Raw genomic sequence first — 16,716 nt, 5'->3', positions numbered from 1 at the left:
ACATCATACTTACCTACTATCTTCGTAGGATTAGCTCGTTTAGTAGTTTAATATTGGTGGTAATTTAGAGCCAAACTCTCTATAATCTCTTCATCTTTCTCTAGTCTCTTATTCATTAGTGCTCGACCTACTGCAGAATTTAAGAATACCTTTGTTGCATAAGAGTTACCAATGTAGAAAGTATGGATGACCAACCACTTCTTAAGTCTGTGATGTGGACATTGTTGTGGGGTCCTTTGAATGAGCTCCATGCCTCAAATAAGGATTCTCTATCCTTTTGTATGAAGCTTGTGATGAGGTGTCTCAAGTGTGGTGTCTTGCTTGGAGGGAATATTTGTTGAGGAACATCTACTCGCACTAATCCCATGTAGAGATGCTTTTCGTTAGAAGTGAATGAAACTACATTTTCACCTTATCTCTCAATGAGAAGGGAAATAGGAGCAATTTAATTGCATATGTGATGTGTGTCAATTATACATGTTTTTAAGTTTCGTTTAGTATATATCTTGTTGCATTGCATGAGCATGATTTACATTTGCATACTCTATTTCTATGTGATTTTATTACTTTTACTCTTTTAATTCAGAGAACTACTCTTTTCTTATTTTAATTGACATGATGCATTTTAAAACATAAATGGAGCTTATTCGACATTGGATCAGACTTGGATAGAAAGAAGCCAAGACACGATCATGACTCAAAGGCATGGTCGTGTCTTTATTAGCCAAGACCAACCATGCAGCATGTTCCATGGTTGACTGTGCCCATGAGACATGGTTGTACCTCGCTCCTAGCAATAAGCTAAAGGATTGAAAAATTAGATCGCGTGAGATATTACAAAAGATCAACAACAATGGCTACAAGTTGTTGTACATTCCTAGTCATTTGAAGACGTCTGATGCCCTAAATGTGAATAACTTGATTCCTTATTCGGTGGATGGTGATGAGGCTACTATGAACTCAAGGGTGAGTTCTTTTCAATTCGAAGAGACTAATGCAGGTTCAATCTAATATGACCCCTTCAGTTTCAAACAGTCATAACTTTTGACTCGGGACTTGGAATGTGACTTTGTTAGTGGCCACACGTGTGTAGAATTTGAAAAATATGCATTTATTATTAGGGTACCCATAACCATCAATTTTCGAGCCCAAATTCCACCGTTTAGGCCCTCAACCGTGCCTTTGAAGATTTTATTATTATTTTTAGTAATTGTTGTTTTTATAGTATTTAGGGTATTTTTGTTATTCCTGGTAATTAAGGGTGATAATTAGTCTATAACAACATCCTATTTTATTAATTTTAATTTCTATCAAGAGATTTTTTTTTCTAAAAAGATTTCTTTCTTTTTTTATAAGATTGAAATTGAGGTCTATATATTAAGGATTCTTTCCTTTTTGTCTTAGGATCTAAAATCTATATAAATACCTATCTATTTATATAAGGATTGATCCCTCTTTTATTTTAACAAAGTATCCTTTTCTAGTAAATCTGATGAGTTTTCCTTATTTTTAGCATTCTATTTTCTTGAGTTATTCTCTAATCTCCTCTTGTTAGCCCGTAGAGTAATCGCTATCCTGTCCAACATCATCTACCTAGATTTTATCTTGCCTAATCTATAGTTAGGACTTTTCCTTGCTAGTCATCTGGTCAACCTTGACCTAGCTAGACTTTACTCTGTTAGTCATCTAGTTAACCTTGACTTGACTAGATTTTTTACTTCTAAATATCAAGCCCTATTTAGATCAACCATTAGTCAAACTTAACTAGACCTTGGTGTATTGTCAAATATTGAAATCTTAAAGGTTATTGTACCAACACAACTCCCTTTATATATATTGCTAAAAAAATATATTAAAACATTAGAGGCCGATTGCACTACCAAAAAATTCATCGTAATCCATAAGACCTTTGCATTAGAGATAAAAAAAGTCCTCATCTTCAAATCGTGCGAGGAGTCATTGGTAAGGACTTTGAGTAAGATAGAAGGCACATCCAATCTTGCCCTGATGAAACACTCGATAACTTCTTGAAGACTTTTTTTAATCCTAGTGTTTCTAGTTGAAGAGGCTCAAGAGAGTTTATTAATATTTCTTACAACCGGTAAAATAGTGCAAAAAGGTAACATAGAATAGTTAAATGATAACCTGATAACGTCGAACATGGGATGATCGATCCGACTTCATGAAAATTTTCTACTAGCTGTCAAAATAAATTGGGAAGCGCTCACGATGGAGGACTCAGAAGCCAATATCCTAGGGTCACACCGCCCATTTGAAGGGAAATCCCTGCAACATAGAATGAATGGTCAAAGAAATAGATAGTATTGGCCGGATTTTAATGTATTAACCATTATTAGGTAGGACCTCTTAGAGGGCAAGAATAGTGTACTCAAGTTGCGAGCTTTCTAAAGATCGAGAAGAGTGCTTGGGTGCTCTTATAGATTAACACACTTGTTATTTATATGAGTATTTATTTTAATAGGTGTGGAGATCAATTTTTATCGGATGTAAAATATTTCATTAGATATCTGACCTCCCTCATACAAAGAACCTCTATACTAGGATAAAATATCTTTCATAATTTATCTATCTATATTTTATCATGGAGTCAACGATACTAATCTATTTAGCATGAACCATATCATTTTTTTACTTAAAAGAAAGTGCTTGGGCTACCAAGAACCCCAGAGGTTGAGAACAGTCTAAGTTCTCTAGACATTGTGGCCTAATTTATACTGAGGTGGACCGAGCCATATCGATTGAGCAGATATCTTAGGTATCAATAATAATAATAAATTTTATTATATAAATATTAATATTTAAAATTAATAATTATGCAATACAATCTCGCCGTTGGGTAAGATCGGAAGGCTTCATCCAATTTGCATTGGTTGAACCTCATATGAAAACCAGGAGCGAAGCAAGGGTTGTGGTCCAGAGGATTCCATATGAAAACGAGGTCGGATCCTTTGAACTGCAAAGTGCGGTCCAGAGGATGGACTACTTCACTTATAGGTGGAAATTTATGGACTCTACCTGTTATACAGGTAGGGTCTATAAAATCCCATCTATCAACAACCTCTGGTCCAGAAACGGACCAGTAGTTACGGTCCAGAGGATCCCATCTGTATGAAAACATCCCTTGCACTACTAATTCCATATGATCTGTCAGAATCTCTTTCTCCATTGTCTCGAACCTCCTTTTCCACCGCAGCACTTCACTAAGGGTTCACACGAATAGATTCTCTTATCTTTAATCGCCATGTTATCCTCTGACTGACTCCTCGTCCATGGCAACGGTCCTTTTCTGATCTTTGACACTCCGTTACCCCGGCCCCACCTATGAGCGGAAGGACTTCTGAACCATTGATCTGAACATCAAAATTGACACAGGTGAGCGAGGGCTGACACTGCCAGCTTTGCCCCTCCGATATCTAAGTCATCGATTGGTTGAACAAAAAAGGGGTCTCCCTCAAGGAGAGGGCTTGAGCTATAGAAGAAAGGTTTGGTGGAGGTGAGATGAGGTGCTTTTTGCTTGGGGGAAGACTTCGATTTTGGTTTTCTAAGCGAAAACCAAGTGAAAAAAAGGAGGTGAAGCCCCCGATGATGGAAACTTCTGTTGAATTTTGTTTTAAATTCAAAGTATTTTTTTGTTTTTTTTTGTAGTGTTTTTAGTCTCACATTGCTAAGTGGAGAAGCTTGGAAGGGCTTATATAGGAAGCCCTTCCATCCTTGCTTAGCAATGATAAGGGGACCTACATGCATGCACGGGCCAAGCCCAAATCGAGTGGATTTGGGGGGTTCGAGCTGGAAATCCATAAACCGGGCGTCACGTTTGGGGGGGGGGGGGATGCAAATTCCCGCTCACAGGCGGTATGGTCTGTTTTTGCTGAAGTCTGAACCAAACCAGTTTGGTTTCCGGTTCGGTCTGAACCAAACCAGAGTTTGGTTTTTTGGTTTTGTTCCGTGCGTGAGGAAGGGACGCAGACGCGACACTGAGACGCGTTTCCTCGCTAGCGAAGCAGTGCTTCGTATCTTCTCAGAGTGAATAAAAGGGGACTTGCAGTACCTCTATTCTTCACTCAAGCCTCGAGCTTTCTCCCCCTTCTCTGTGCGATTCATTCTGCACGGTTTTCTGCTTTCTTCTCGTCGAGTTTTTCGCTGCTTTCTTGTCCTGAGGCTTGGTCTTCCGGCGATCTGAGGTTGGGTCCGAGTGTCGCGTCCGTTTTGGAGTGCACCTACGGACGAGACGAGCGGTTGTCGGATCTTGGGGGAATTTTGCCGGAGAGCCTTTGCACCGTAAGGCGGCAATAAATTCTCTAAGGACAGTCGACGTACCGATGCTTCAACCGGATAACTATATTATAAACTCTACTCCTTTATTTATTTGTCTATTGTATATTATTTTTTGTATGAATATAATACTATTTATATTACTTTATTTTACACCAACTTCAAACCCTTTTTAATCGAACTTAAGTTGTCTTTTATAGAAATGACACCTTGCTTCCCATGCTCCCTTACTCTGGTCATTTTGTCTCTATGCGATATGGACAAGAGACCATTCCAGCATCAGGTGGTTGTGCTGGAGTGTTAGAGACACACCTTGACAACCACGTTATTTTCTTCCCGCCGCACACAACTAGGGAGTAGGGACCAAGCCCTAGGCGCTAAATGACGACCTATCTTTTCGGGTGTGGGACACCATTCAGTTTGGGAAATGCTTTTTCAAATTCATCCTTGATTAGTTGACTTTCATCACCTTCGTGGGGAGTCAAAAGAGAAAACGCAGCAGAAGAATTTGAAGTGCGTGGGAGGGAACATCCCTCGGGTCACTCCTATGGTCCGCTTGATAGAGTACCCTTGATGGACTGCTTGACGAGCATGACATTATTAGAGATAATAAAAGAGGATAGTAGTCGGAGGGGTAAGGCTTAGGGAGATATTCTCATGAGAGATATTCTCACTAGCCTTTGTAGTGGGCTATGAACGTTCCTTAACAAGGATGCTTCGTCGACGCTCATGAATTGTAGAGTGTGAGGACTAATAGAGATTTACCCAAGAAAATATCCTTACTATCAGATTGTTTCGGGGATGTACCCGACGGATTGTTCCCAATCGTTTGCCTATTAGAGTTGGTGAGGACTTTAAGCCTTCTGGAGATGTACCTAGTGGAGTTATACTCAAACTTTTAACTATTAGAGTCTGTGAGGACTTTAGATTTTTCAGAGTTGTACCCAAAAAAGTTGTTCTTGATCTTTTAACTATTAGAGTCCATGAGGACTTTAAAGGTACGTTTGATTTGCGTGTTTTTCATTTTCATTTTTTAGAAAATATGTATTTCTAAAAAATGATGTTTGGTTTGTATTTTCTATATCTGATTTCTAAAAAAATAGATAACATTTTATAGAAAAATAGAGAACAACTAAAAGTCATTTTCTATTTTCTAGAAAATATACATTTTTCAGAAAATAAAAATAAAAAACATATAAACCAAATGCACTCTAAGCTTTTCAGAGAGATGTATCCAATGATATTATTTTCAAATTTTTATCTATGGGAATCCGTGAAAATTTGGATTGTATTTTCATCTCCAAGTCATATCAATTTGCGATCAGAATCTCGATTAATTCAATCCTATCCTTATGATAGTGTTGTAAGGGTAATGTGTGCAGTCACACATAATATTTTTTAAATGATTTTTTTAAGCTCATGATTATGTCAATATGATTTTTTGTCTGTAGAGTTTAGAGGTTAGATTATAATATTAAATATAAAAAAGTTAGATACACACGGGGTGTTTAGGGTTTGATGATGATATATTAAAACTATATATATATAGTAATATTACCCTAAATATTTTACGTTGCATATTCCTTGGACACTTAAAAAAATAGTTTAAAATTTTGTTACGCTTAATATTATAATCCAACAATTTTTATTACTATTATAATCCAACTCTAAATCTTAAATATAAAATCTGGATAATTTTTAAAAATATATAAAAAAATTTAAAATTTAAAATTCAAAAAAAATACTTTGCACGATTGCATACTGTCACACATAGTGAATAAGGATTGGATCGAATTAACCCATAAGAGCAAACGAATTATTAGGACGTTATAACATTTCTAGGAAATTAAAACCAATGCAGGGATGGTTATAATATGCATGGGACCCACCAAAACATGGAACGCGTTCAATGCATTTTTTTTATTTTTAAATCAATGTCCACATGTGTGATGTAGCATGCATATAGGTAAAATTTATTATTTTTATTTTATATATATATATATATTCTATTAAAAAATAATAAAATTTAAAAAAACTTTCAAACGGATAGTTTTAATTTTTCAACAGCTTTTTCAATTACTTTGCCAATTAATAGTTTTAAAAAAAAGTAAAATTTTATCTATAAATACTCATCACCTTATTTCAATCTTTCAACACTTAAATCTCTCTAAAAATCTTCTTTTATTTTCCTAAGAAATGGATGAAAATAATCGAGATTTTTTTTAGAAATTTTGTGAATTACGAAAAATTATCAAAAAAAAATCCTTCTTCTCAAAATTCACAAATTCCATCAAATTATGCATATTTTTCATATCCACATATATATACCCATCAAATCCATACTGTTCATATCCACCAAATTATCCATATAATTCATATCCACAAAACTATCCATCTATTTCACATGCAACCTGTATGCATTTTATATCTCCGGCGAAAAATGAACCGTTACTCCGACTTTTGTTCCAAAGACTCAACTATCTGACCGTGAATCCCCAATTAAACTCGCAAATTTGGAGAAGGTGGATTCTGATGTTACGGGTAGAAGAAAGCAGTCAACATAGAGTAAGGTTGAAGATGAGGTTTTAGCGAGATCGTTTGTTACTATTAGTGATGATCCAATCATCGGTAATGATAAGAAGGTGGATGCTTTCTGGGGACGTATTGCAAGCTACTACAATGAGAATCATCCTCCAGGTACACCCAATAGAATTGCTAGTGTCATACGATGGCACTGGCATAATACCATACAAAAAAATTGTATATCGCTTCAGCGCAAATTACAATAGTATTTATAGTGCGTATCGTAGCGACCACAGTGATGAGGACATATTGTGGCTTGCGTATGAAAAATATCGCGAAGAAAATAATGACATTGCATTTAATCTCGAGCATGTATGGAGAATCATAAAAGATCGTCCAATATTTATTCCACAGTCTGTTGATCACCTTGTTGGCACGAAGAAGGCAAGGACCTCATGTTGTAGGATCGGTGGCCGCTAGAGGGGGGGGTGAATAACGTCTCACCCAAATCGATGGCTTCCTACGTATTCGTTAGTGCGCAAGCAGAATAATACAATACAAATTACGAATACGAAAGCTAAAGAAAAAGAAAAGAACAAGCAAACCAATGCACGTCGATGTAACATGGTTCAGAGATGATGCTCCTACTCCACGGCTGTCCGTAAGGTGGGCGATCCCTCAATCCGTCGGTGGATTAGTCCCCGGAAACTCCGGCTAGCTCAAACCACTCCTTGTGGGTGGAGAAACCTCACCACAACTTCAACCAAGAACACTTGGACACAAGAGATCCTTGAACACTTTGGTGACTACTAATTAGGCTTTAACCAAGTCTAATTTCGTCACCTTGGCCGGCCATACCAAGCTCCTTCTTATAGAGCTTGGAACAAATCAGAACCTGATTTGCCCGTTACCAGTCGACTGGTCCTTGCACCAGTCGACTGGTGCCAGCCCAACGGCTCTGCTACAGTGCATCAGTCGACTGATCCATCACCAGTCGACTGCTACAGTGCGCTACAGTAACTGCTACAGTACGCTACAGTAACTGCTACAGTGCCGCTACAGTAAAACCCTAAAGCTAAGATTTTACTCCGAGTACAATCTCTCATGCACTCGTACCCTCACGACTCATTTGACTCTTCTTTGCAGCCTTGACCTTTTGCCTTCAAGCTTACTTCCTTTGGCTCTCGTCCCTCGGATGCATCCAAGCCCGCGACTTGTCCCCAATGCCATCCTTCGCGTATGCCTCGAAGTCGCTTCCCTCGGCCATTGTCCTTGCTGCCTTGTCCACGGTCCCTCGGATGCTCCATCCTTCACCGGACCCGAAGCCGTCAACCTGAGTCATATGTGTCACCTGCAGTCCTGCACAACTCAAGTACACATATCAAATAACAAGGGTAAACCTAACTTAAACCCTTTGCCCAAACACCAAAACACATGGTCCCGCGGACCATTGGGATTGCTCCAACACCTCAGAGTCGGGGGCAAGCAACATCTCATCTAATCAAGATGCGAGTCTACATGTAGACCTAAATGAAGAAGAAACTCGTCCAATGGGTCAGAAGGTAGCAAAAACAAAAGGAAAGGTAAAATAAAATTAGACAATGAAGGTATGACAATAAATTTAAACAATATGTTTGCCAAATTTACTGAGTATACAAGCATAAAAATGGCTAAAGCTGAAGTGAAAAAACAACAACTCAAAGTTGAGGAGATGAAAGCAAAAGCTGCCTTAGCCAAAGTTCAATTAAAAGTATATGCAATCCTTTCGAAAGACACTTGGCAAATGACAGAGGAGTAATTAATCATCCACTAACATCTATGTCAAGAAATTAAGGGGATATGTAATATGTAATTTTCATTTATTGTAATATTTAATTATTGTACTTTCAATTAATGTAATTTTTGATTATTGTACTTTCAATTAATGTAACTTTCAATTATTGTACTCCTTAATTAGTCTAGTTTTTTATTATTACAGTTTTCAATGAATCAAATATTTTATTCAGAAATAAGAAATAAATAAATTGGGTAGCCCACCCAAACAAGTATCCATTGAATATATTTTCAATTAATCAATTAATGAGAATAATTCTATTAATATAACTATTGGAATATATGTACAATTTGATTAATAGAAAGTAGCCATTGGAATATATTTGTTGACAAGAAAAAAATAAATAGATACCTTGTGCTCTACAATTCTTATTCTAAACATAGACTTGAATTAGTTTCCTCTAAAATGTCTTAATATTCAAGTAGCACTAGCTCTGATTCGATAAGTGAAAACGAAGTCCAAGTTGAAGTTGGTGACAAAGGTTATGATATGGGGAATGAGCTAATGCCATTAATACTTCAACAAAGTCGACAAATAGTTGAAGCATATCAAAGTAATAACGAGATGCAACGAAGAAAAAGGTTCATCCAAAGAAATCATGAAGCCGAACATGTGAGGCTCTTTAATGATTATTTCTCCACAAACCTGTGTATCCAGATCAAATATTTCGAAGACGATTTCGCATGCGAAGAGATTTATTTTGTCATAGTTAATGCACTTGAGAGTCGTTTTTCATATTTTCAGCAGAGGGATGATGCTGCGAGAAGAAAAAGTTTATCACCACTACAAAAATGCACGACTGTGATTCGCCAATTGTCATGGAGTCTCAGCCGACCATCTTGATGAGTACCTATGCATGGGTGAATCAACCGACATCAAGTGTTTGTTTAAGTTCTGCGGTTATGTGGTTGAACTATATGGTGATTGATACTTGAGAAGGCCGAATGCTGATGATGTTCAACGTCTTCTTCAAATGCATAATGAGAGGCACGACTTCTCTGGAATGTTGGGCAACCTTGATTGCATTCATTGGGAATGGAAAAATTGTCCAGTTGCTTGGAAAGACAGTTTACAAGAGGTTATGGATCACCAACAATCGTGCATGAAGCGGTCGCGTCTCAAGACTTGTGGATATGACATGCATTCTTTGGTATCATAGGTTCACGTAATGATATTAATGTGTTGTATGAATCTCCCATATTCAATAACGTCTTACAAGGAAATGTCACGGAGATTAATTTCACGATCAACAAGACTCAATATACAAAGGGGTATTATCTAACAAATGGAATATATTCGGAATGAGCTACTTTCGTGACGACTTTTCCTTGTCTGGAAGATCCCAAGAGGAGGTTGTTTAAGGAAAGAAAAGAGGTTGCAAGAAAAGATGTTGAATGAGCATTTGAGGTGCTCCAAGCTCGATGGGCAATTGTCAGAGGTCCAGCTCATTATTGGTACAGAAAAAAGTTAAAACAGATTATGTTAGCATTCATTATTTTGCACAATATGATTGTCGAATATGAGAGGGAGCATGTGACAAATTGGTACAACAATGATGAAGGTGATGAACCTACACAACCTATCTAAGGTTCAAATCAAGGATTTCATGATTATATCTTGACAAATTCTAAACTACGTGACAGTCATATGCATTACAAACTTCGAGCAGACTTAGTTGAATATATTTGATCATAATATAACAACAATCCTTAAAAGTATTATATTTTAAATTTATGGAAGTGTAATTTTTTCATATGTTGTACTCCTTCCTTTCAAATTTATAATACTATTTTAATTTTAAATAAAATTATTAATATTATTATTTATTTTAATATAAAATAAATATATTTTTAATTTTACATAAATAATATATTTAAAAATAATATTATTAAATATTTTAAATAATAATCATTTAAATTATATAAATACAATTGAAATTTTAATAAAAATAAAAGATAATTCATCATAAATAATGAAAGTTATCTATTTTAAGAATAAAATGATGAATATTATAAATATTATAACATTACGGCAGCGACCTCCTGGGCGGAAAGCGCGAGGCGCATCACCTTACTTCCAAACGAAGCAAATCTAAAACGTTTCTTTACGGTCGACGCCGTTCAGAAGTACGCCAAGTGGACGATCCACTCATTTCTCGCCGACCACCCAGCGACTTTAGAAAATACACGCGGCAACAGGTGAGCAAGGATATCAATCCACCTCCTAGACAATTCCTCGGTTGCGTTACTCGAATTTTTATTGGTAATTTTATGGGACTGACTCGGACAGCTCATCGGGTATGCGATAGGTATCGATGTAATTAATGCTTTGGAAATTTGCCGATAAAACACGAGGAGAGAGCCTCGAAGCGGAAGAAGTATTTTTTCCTCCAGCCAAGATCTGGCCTTTCATCGGGTTTAGGGTGCACCGATCCATTTCGTTGCGGCCAAAGTGATGGCGTTGGAGTGGGTAGTGCTTGGCTATACTGCTGCTGCGGAGGCCATTATGCTCATCCTCCTCACCCTTCCGTGGCTCGGCGGCCTCCACCGGGGTCTCGTCGCCGTCGTTCGGGGCGCCCTAAAGCCGCTCCTCTCCGTGGTCCCCTTTTGCCTTTTCCTCCTGGCGGACATATACTGGAAGTACGAGACTAGGCCGAGTTGCGAGCAGGAGCACTCCTGCACTCCCTCCGAGTACCTCCGCCACCAGAAATCGATTATGAAAAGCCAGCGCAACGGGCTCCTCATCGCTTCTGCACTCCTTCTTTACTGGCTTCTATTTACAGTCACCACTCTCGCTGGACGCATCGAGCAACTCAACCAGCGGGTAGAAAAGCTCAAGCGATCGGAGTAGATCAATTGTGTGTTAGGCATCTTCTTCGCCTTCAGGCTTGGTCTGTAATATCTACCTTTTTCCAGTTTTTGTAGGATTTCATTGTAAAACTTTTTTTGTTTATGTTCTTGTTAAAATCTGACTTTGGTTGTGTTCAATAATTGTGTTTTTATTTACGGACCTTTAAATTGGATTGCGTTAATTTGGTCTGGTTTTTCTTTGTGGATTGTATGAGAGGATGGAACCTTCGATTTGAGTAATTTGAGTTGTGAAGGGCACATTGAATATTTAACTCGACTAATTTCTTTAAGGGCTGTAATAATGAATTCTGACCTGGAGGGGAATATCATTATGATTCTTTTCTTCATTATAGACTTGTATGGGGTCTTATCGAGACATGGGTGTATTTAGGGTTCAGTTAAGGTGAAACTGAAAAAAACATATGCCCTTTCAATGATCTGGTTCAATCTGCCGCTTGAAAGATCATCACTGTAAGGTGCAAGATGAGCTTGACAATTACAAAGCTTCTGTTTCCACATAGCTAGTGGTTCTTCCATTCTCCTATGAGGGATGAAATTAAATTGAGGGGGAAAAGCATTCATAAAAACTTGAAAGAGTATTATTTCCTTAGCTACTGATGCGGTCCCAATCTGTCGTCCCGGTCCTCCTATTTCGGCTGCCTCATTTACTTCAGATCTACATTGGTACAGTCTTCTATAGCCGAGCAGTTGGTAGCGGGCTTCTAGTACAGCAAGCAGTCTTCGAGCTCCAGTAGCCAAACGAGTCTTGGCAAGCTTCCGATCCGTGAACCCGGATTCACCTCTACAAAGCCTTCTTTGACTCGATGCTTCTGCGTAACTCCGTCTGTGATCTGCTGCAAAGCCAACACCGGTGAGCAGAGGGGTCGACGGTATTGGGTTTTTTCCTCCTATCTTTAACATTCTGTTTGAAAATAACTTTGGTTTTTTTCCTCCTATTTTAACATCCTTTTGAAAATAACTTAAGTCATGAAATTAAATTGAATTCCATTATGAATTGAATTCCATAAAAAATTGAATTCAATTCTATGGAATTGAATTGAATTTCATTATGAATTGAATTCCATTTCAATTCCATTATGAATTGAATTCCATAAGAAACAATTCATAATAGAATTGAATTCAATTCTCATATTTGGAATGAATTGCAACTTAAGTTATGGAATTCTTATGTTTTATTATTTTATCTTTCTCTCTTTCTTTTTTCTTTTTTTACAAAGAAGAGAGAATGAGGACAAATGAATATAATATGGAGAATTGAATTCTCTATCTAAATCACACATAAAGAGGTGTGATTTACTTTTGCCTTATTTGATGGAATTGGAATTGAATTCCATATTAATTTTTAGTTAAAAAATCATTCCAAAGCATAGAATTCAATTCCAATTCTAAAACGAATTGAATTTCATATCATTCCAAACAGGCTGTAAATTATGCTAAAGAAAAAAAAGGTCGTCTCCCCCAAGAGAACTTGAACCGGAAAAGAGAGGCCTTCCGTAGAGGAAGGTCTTTAGCAAACTGTGAGTTGTCGTGCCTTCCGCTGGATGTAGAGCTTTTTAGAGCTGTCGTGCCTTCCGCTGGAGGTAGTGCTTTTGAGAGCCGGTGTGTCTTTTGCTATAGAAAGGGTTTTTGAGAGTCGGAGCGTCTTTCGCTAGGAGATGAATTTAGTTTTCAGAAGCATCCCCGTTAGGGAACATTCATAGCCTGCCACCGAGTTCATGTACACCTAAATTCATACACTTTTGAGTCTCAGCACCCACACAGGTCTACAGTATGTTCTAGGGTGGTGATCGTGAGGCACATCAACTATCCTTTTTTTTACGAAATGTCAACGATTATCATATCAATGGCAACTCAATTAATTTGTTGTTCCACTTTTACCCCGACCGATCCAATATTCAACGTGCATTCAACGTGCACAGATCGTGTTCGCACATGAGTCAAAACTCAATTAATTGGTTGTTCCACTTTTGCCCCAACCGATCCAATATTCAATATACACAGATCATGTTCGCACACGAATTAACTTGGTTCAGTGCAATCCGAGTTTTGGATTTGCACCCCCTTGCGTACCCTCGCACGAGAGAGAGCATCACACCTTGCATTTGTTCACATTATTAAAGAATGTGAAACAATATAAACCAACTAATTTGACTTGAAGTTTTCAATGTGGAACTAAAGTCTCATTCACAATAGAACTCCATGTCTCTTCTATTTTTTCTCCATTCACATATATCCAACACAAACTTTGTTCAACGACCAATAAAGAATAAATGGCATTGGCTCTCGATTCATGTCAGCCCTTCAGTTTCACCATTGTTTCGATTTCAATTTGCTGCATCGATGATGATAATTAGATTCTGTGATGCATCATATGATTTCATTTCGATATATGTAATGCTTTCATTAGTAACACAAAACCAACCTGATCTCATGTAGTTGCAACATTTGAAGAGATGGTTTCATCCAAGGCTCTGCAGAAAATACAATAAAATCCTCCATCTGCATTCCTTTTTGCCTGAGCCTTGATTTAGTGTCACGCATATTTCTATTAACCAGCCATGCAACGACCTTAACTTTCCTAGGAGCAAAGGGAATCCAACTTAGAGCATTCTTGATATAAGTCATCTCAGTCAGCTAAAGATACTGATACGCTAACTTAATTGCGGGCATGCCAGAGTTCTGCCATCTCTAAAAAACTTGATCCCTTTCTTCTGATCAAGACCAGACTCTAATGCGCCTTGTTCAGTTTTCAGAAGCTCTAATTTGATGCCTTTATCCCTGCTACAGTTATGCATGTTTGCAAAACCATGTTTCAGCAGTGTTTCACCATGCCATCTATCATGTCATAGACTTTCAGAATTTCCGTAGAAAGGAATCATTGTGATTCCAAATTATTTAAAGAAATCCAGGACTTTCATAATATCCTTCCAAATAAAAGACACGATGTTATTGCTCCTAAGTCAAATTTTCTTTGAACAATTCCAGGCCAAAATAGCCCACCATCATGCTCCGTATGGTTTAACAAAATTCACCACCAACCACATAAGCAGGTGCAGATTTTATATGCCCAAGCCTTGTAATTCAGTCGGCCTGCTACATTCAGCTCATGCATCTAAATGAGAGAGATATCTAGTCTCCGTTATCAGCTTAATTAGAATGGCTGTACCATAAAAAAAAAACACGCTTGTGTTTTTACTTGATTACACATTTTGGAGTCAAGAGTATGCTACCAAGGTGGCGAGTTGAGTTAGCACAGTGTTTAACAGTTGGTGAGTTGATTACACCTCAGCTTATATACTGAGTTGAGTTAGCACAGTGTTTGACAGTACAATCGTTCCACCTATAGGTAAGCTTCCAAGGGTGTAATGTATTTCCCACTTAGCAAATAATGGATCTCCAGTATTACTTGTTAGGTTGTATGATTGATAACCCAGATATTGAATTGGTAATGCTGCCACCTCGAAACTAATTGATCCCGTCCGGAAGCTGAATCGGACGAAGACCGGTCGCGGTGGACTGGACGTTGACGGAAAGTCGCGGGCGGCGCATGCTCCCCACGGGTGGCTGATACGGCTGCAGGACCCTGCACACACTCAGACGATCTCCCCCTTCCACGTTAGAGACCGAAACCCAGGGAAAAAGTCCCCGGATCAGGCCCTCCGACGCTCAAGTCAGGTCCTTTTTCCCCAGAAAGAACAGAGAGAAGCAGAAAGAAAAAACAGTTGTGGAAAAAAGTGACGAGAGAGTATGTGCGCGTACCTGCGTACGAGGGATTTCTCCCCTTTTATCCGTCCTCCTGCTAGAACCTGCCCCCCTGTCAGAAAACGTTGGACGCCCGACTTTGTCCTCTAGTCCTGGACACCTGTCGCGTTTCTATTTGTTGTGAAAACATCTTTCTGTTTAGGAACCTCCGCCTTCGCACTTGGGTTTTGTCCTGTAGTGAGAGACAGCTGGCAGGCTACTACTGGCTACAAGGGCATCTTTTCGTTTCAGGAACCTTCGCCTTCGCTCGCATTGTTGGTATGTAATGATTACCCCTGACGGACCGTTGAGATTCTCCGCTCCCGTATTACTTAGCTCCTCCGATTCATGTGCCCCCGCACCAGCCTGCACCTGTGGTTCGCATTTCCAGGCCTCCCACTCGCAGACCTGCAGCCCTAACTGTCTAGACATAGCTACGCTGATCTTCAACCTGCATCCTGCGCTTTGTACTTCCCTGCTAGCTCAGGCTGCTTCTGAGCAGCTCTGCCGCTCCCGACCCATTGGCCTATACTTCCAGCTTGGCCTCGCTTAGCTCGCTGATACCGCGCCCCGCACTTTGTACTTCCGGCCTTCAACCGCAGTCTGTGGTTCGGCTGCTTCGATCAGCTCTGCTCCGACCCATTGACCTATACTTCCAGTTCTTGGCCTCGCTTAGCTCTGCCGATACCGCCTTGCCTCCTGCACTTTGTACTTCCCGGCCTTCAACCGCAGGTCTGTGGCTCGGGCTGCTTCCGATGCCGACCCATTGGCCTATACTTCCAGCTTGGCCTCGCTTAGCTCGCTGACACCGACTTGCATCCCGACTTTGTACTTCCCGGCCTCAACCGCAGGTCTCGTGGTTCGGCCGCTCGATCAGCCTCCGCTTCCACCCATTGGCCTATACTTCCAGTTCTTGGCCTCTGCTTAGCTCTGCCGATACCGACTTGCATCCTGCACTTTGTACTTCCTGGCCCTCAACCGCAGGTCTGTGGTTCGGGCTGACTCCGCTCAGCTCTGCCGACCCTGACCGGCCTATGTGCTCTGTGTTTCCGGGCCCTCTACTGCATCTGCTCAGCTCTGCCGACCCTGACCGGCCTATGTGCTCTGTGTTTCCGGGCCCTCTACTGCAGGCCTGTGGATCGAGCTGACTCCTCTCAGCTCTGCCGCTCCCAACCCGCTTCTGCCTATGCTGAGCCCTGACTGCCCTGTCAGCCTGCCTTTTTGACCGCCAAGTCGCCATGACTATTGACCGCCACCTCCTCGTGACTTTTGACCGCCACATACCCTGGACTTTTCTAATCCTTTCCTCTTGGGCCCCTCCATCACTAACCGTATCACAAGCCTCCCCCACAAGTCTAGTCGAAGGAGGACGACAGTTTGACTGACTAGACCTCTGCACATTTCTGTGACTTCGGCCTATCTTTGTGACTTCAGCAGGTCTCTGTGTATCTACCT

At 39.5% G+C, this 16,716-nt stretch overlaps 1 protein-coding gene and 1 non-coding gene across 2 annotated transcripts; both read left to right on the top strand.

The window, feature by feature from the left end:
- The first annotated feature begins 204 nt into the window (after positions 1-204).
- LOC121998884 lies at positions 205-311 on the top strand. Its single transcript, XR_006116672.1, has one exon. It is a non-coding gene; the product is annotated as a small nucleolar RNA R71 (small nucleolar RNA).
- A 10,708-nt stretch (positions 312-11,019) lies between these two features.
- Positions 11,020-11,637, top strand: LOC121994438. The gene has a single exon (XM_042548474.1). The coding sequence runs from the start codon at positions 11,105-11,107 to the stop codon at positions 11,498-11,500; it is 396 nt and encodes a 131-aa protein (XP_042404408.1). The 5' UTR covers positions 11,020-11,104; the 3' UTR covers positions 11,501-11,637.
- The last annotated feature ends 5,079 nt before the right edge of the window (positions 11,638-16,716 follow it).

The sequence above is a fragment of the Zingiber officinale genome, chromosome 6A (assembly GCF_018446385.1).
Source record: "Zingiber officinale cultivar Zhangliang chromosome 6A, Zo_v1.1, whole genome shotgun sequence".
Lineage (NCBI taxonomy): Eukaryota > Viridiplantae > Streptophyta > Magnoliopsida > Zingiberales > Zingiberaceae > Zingiber > Zingiber officinale.
The sequence above is the reverse complement of the archived record's forward strand: the minus strand, read 5'-3'. Positions and strand labels throughout refer to the sequence as shown.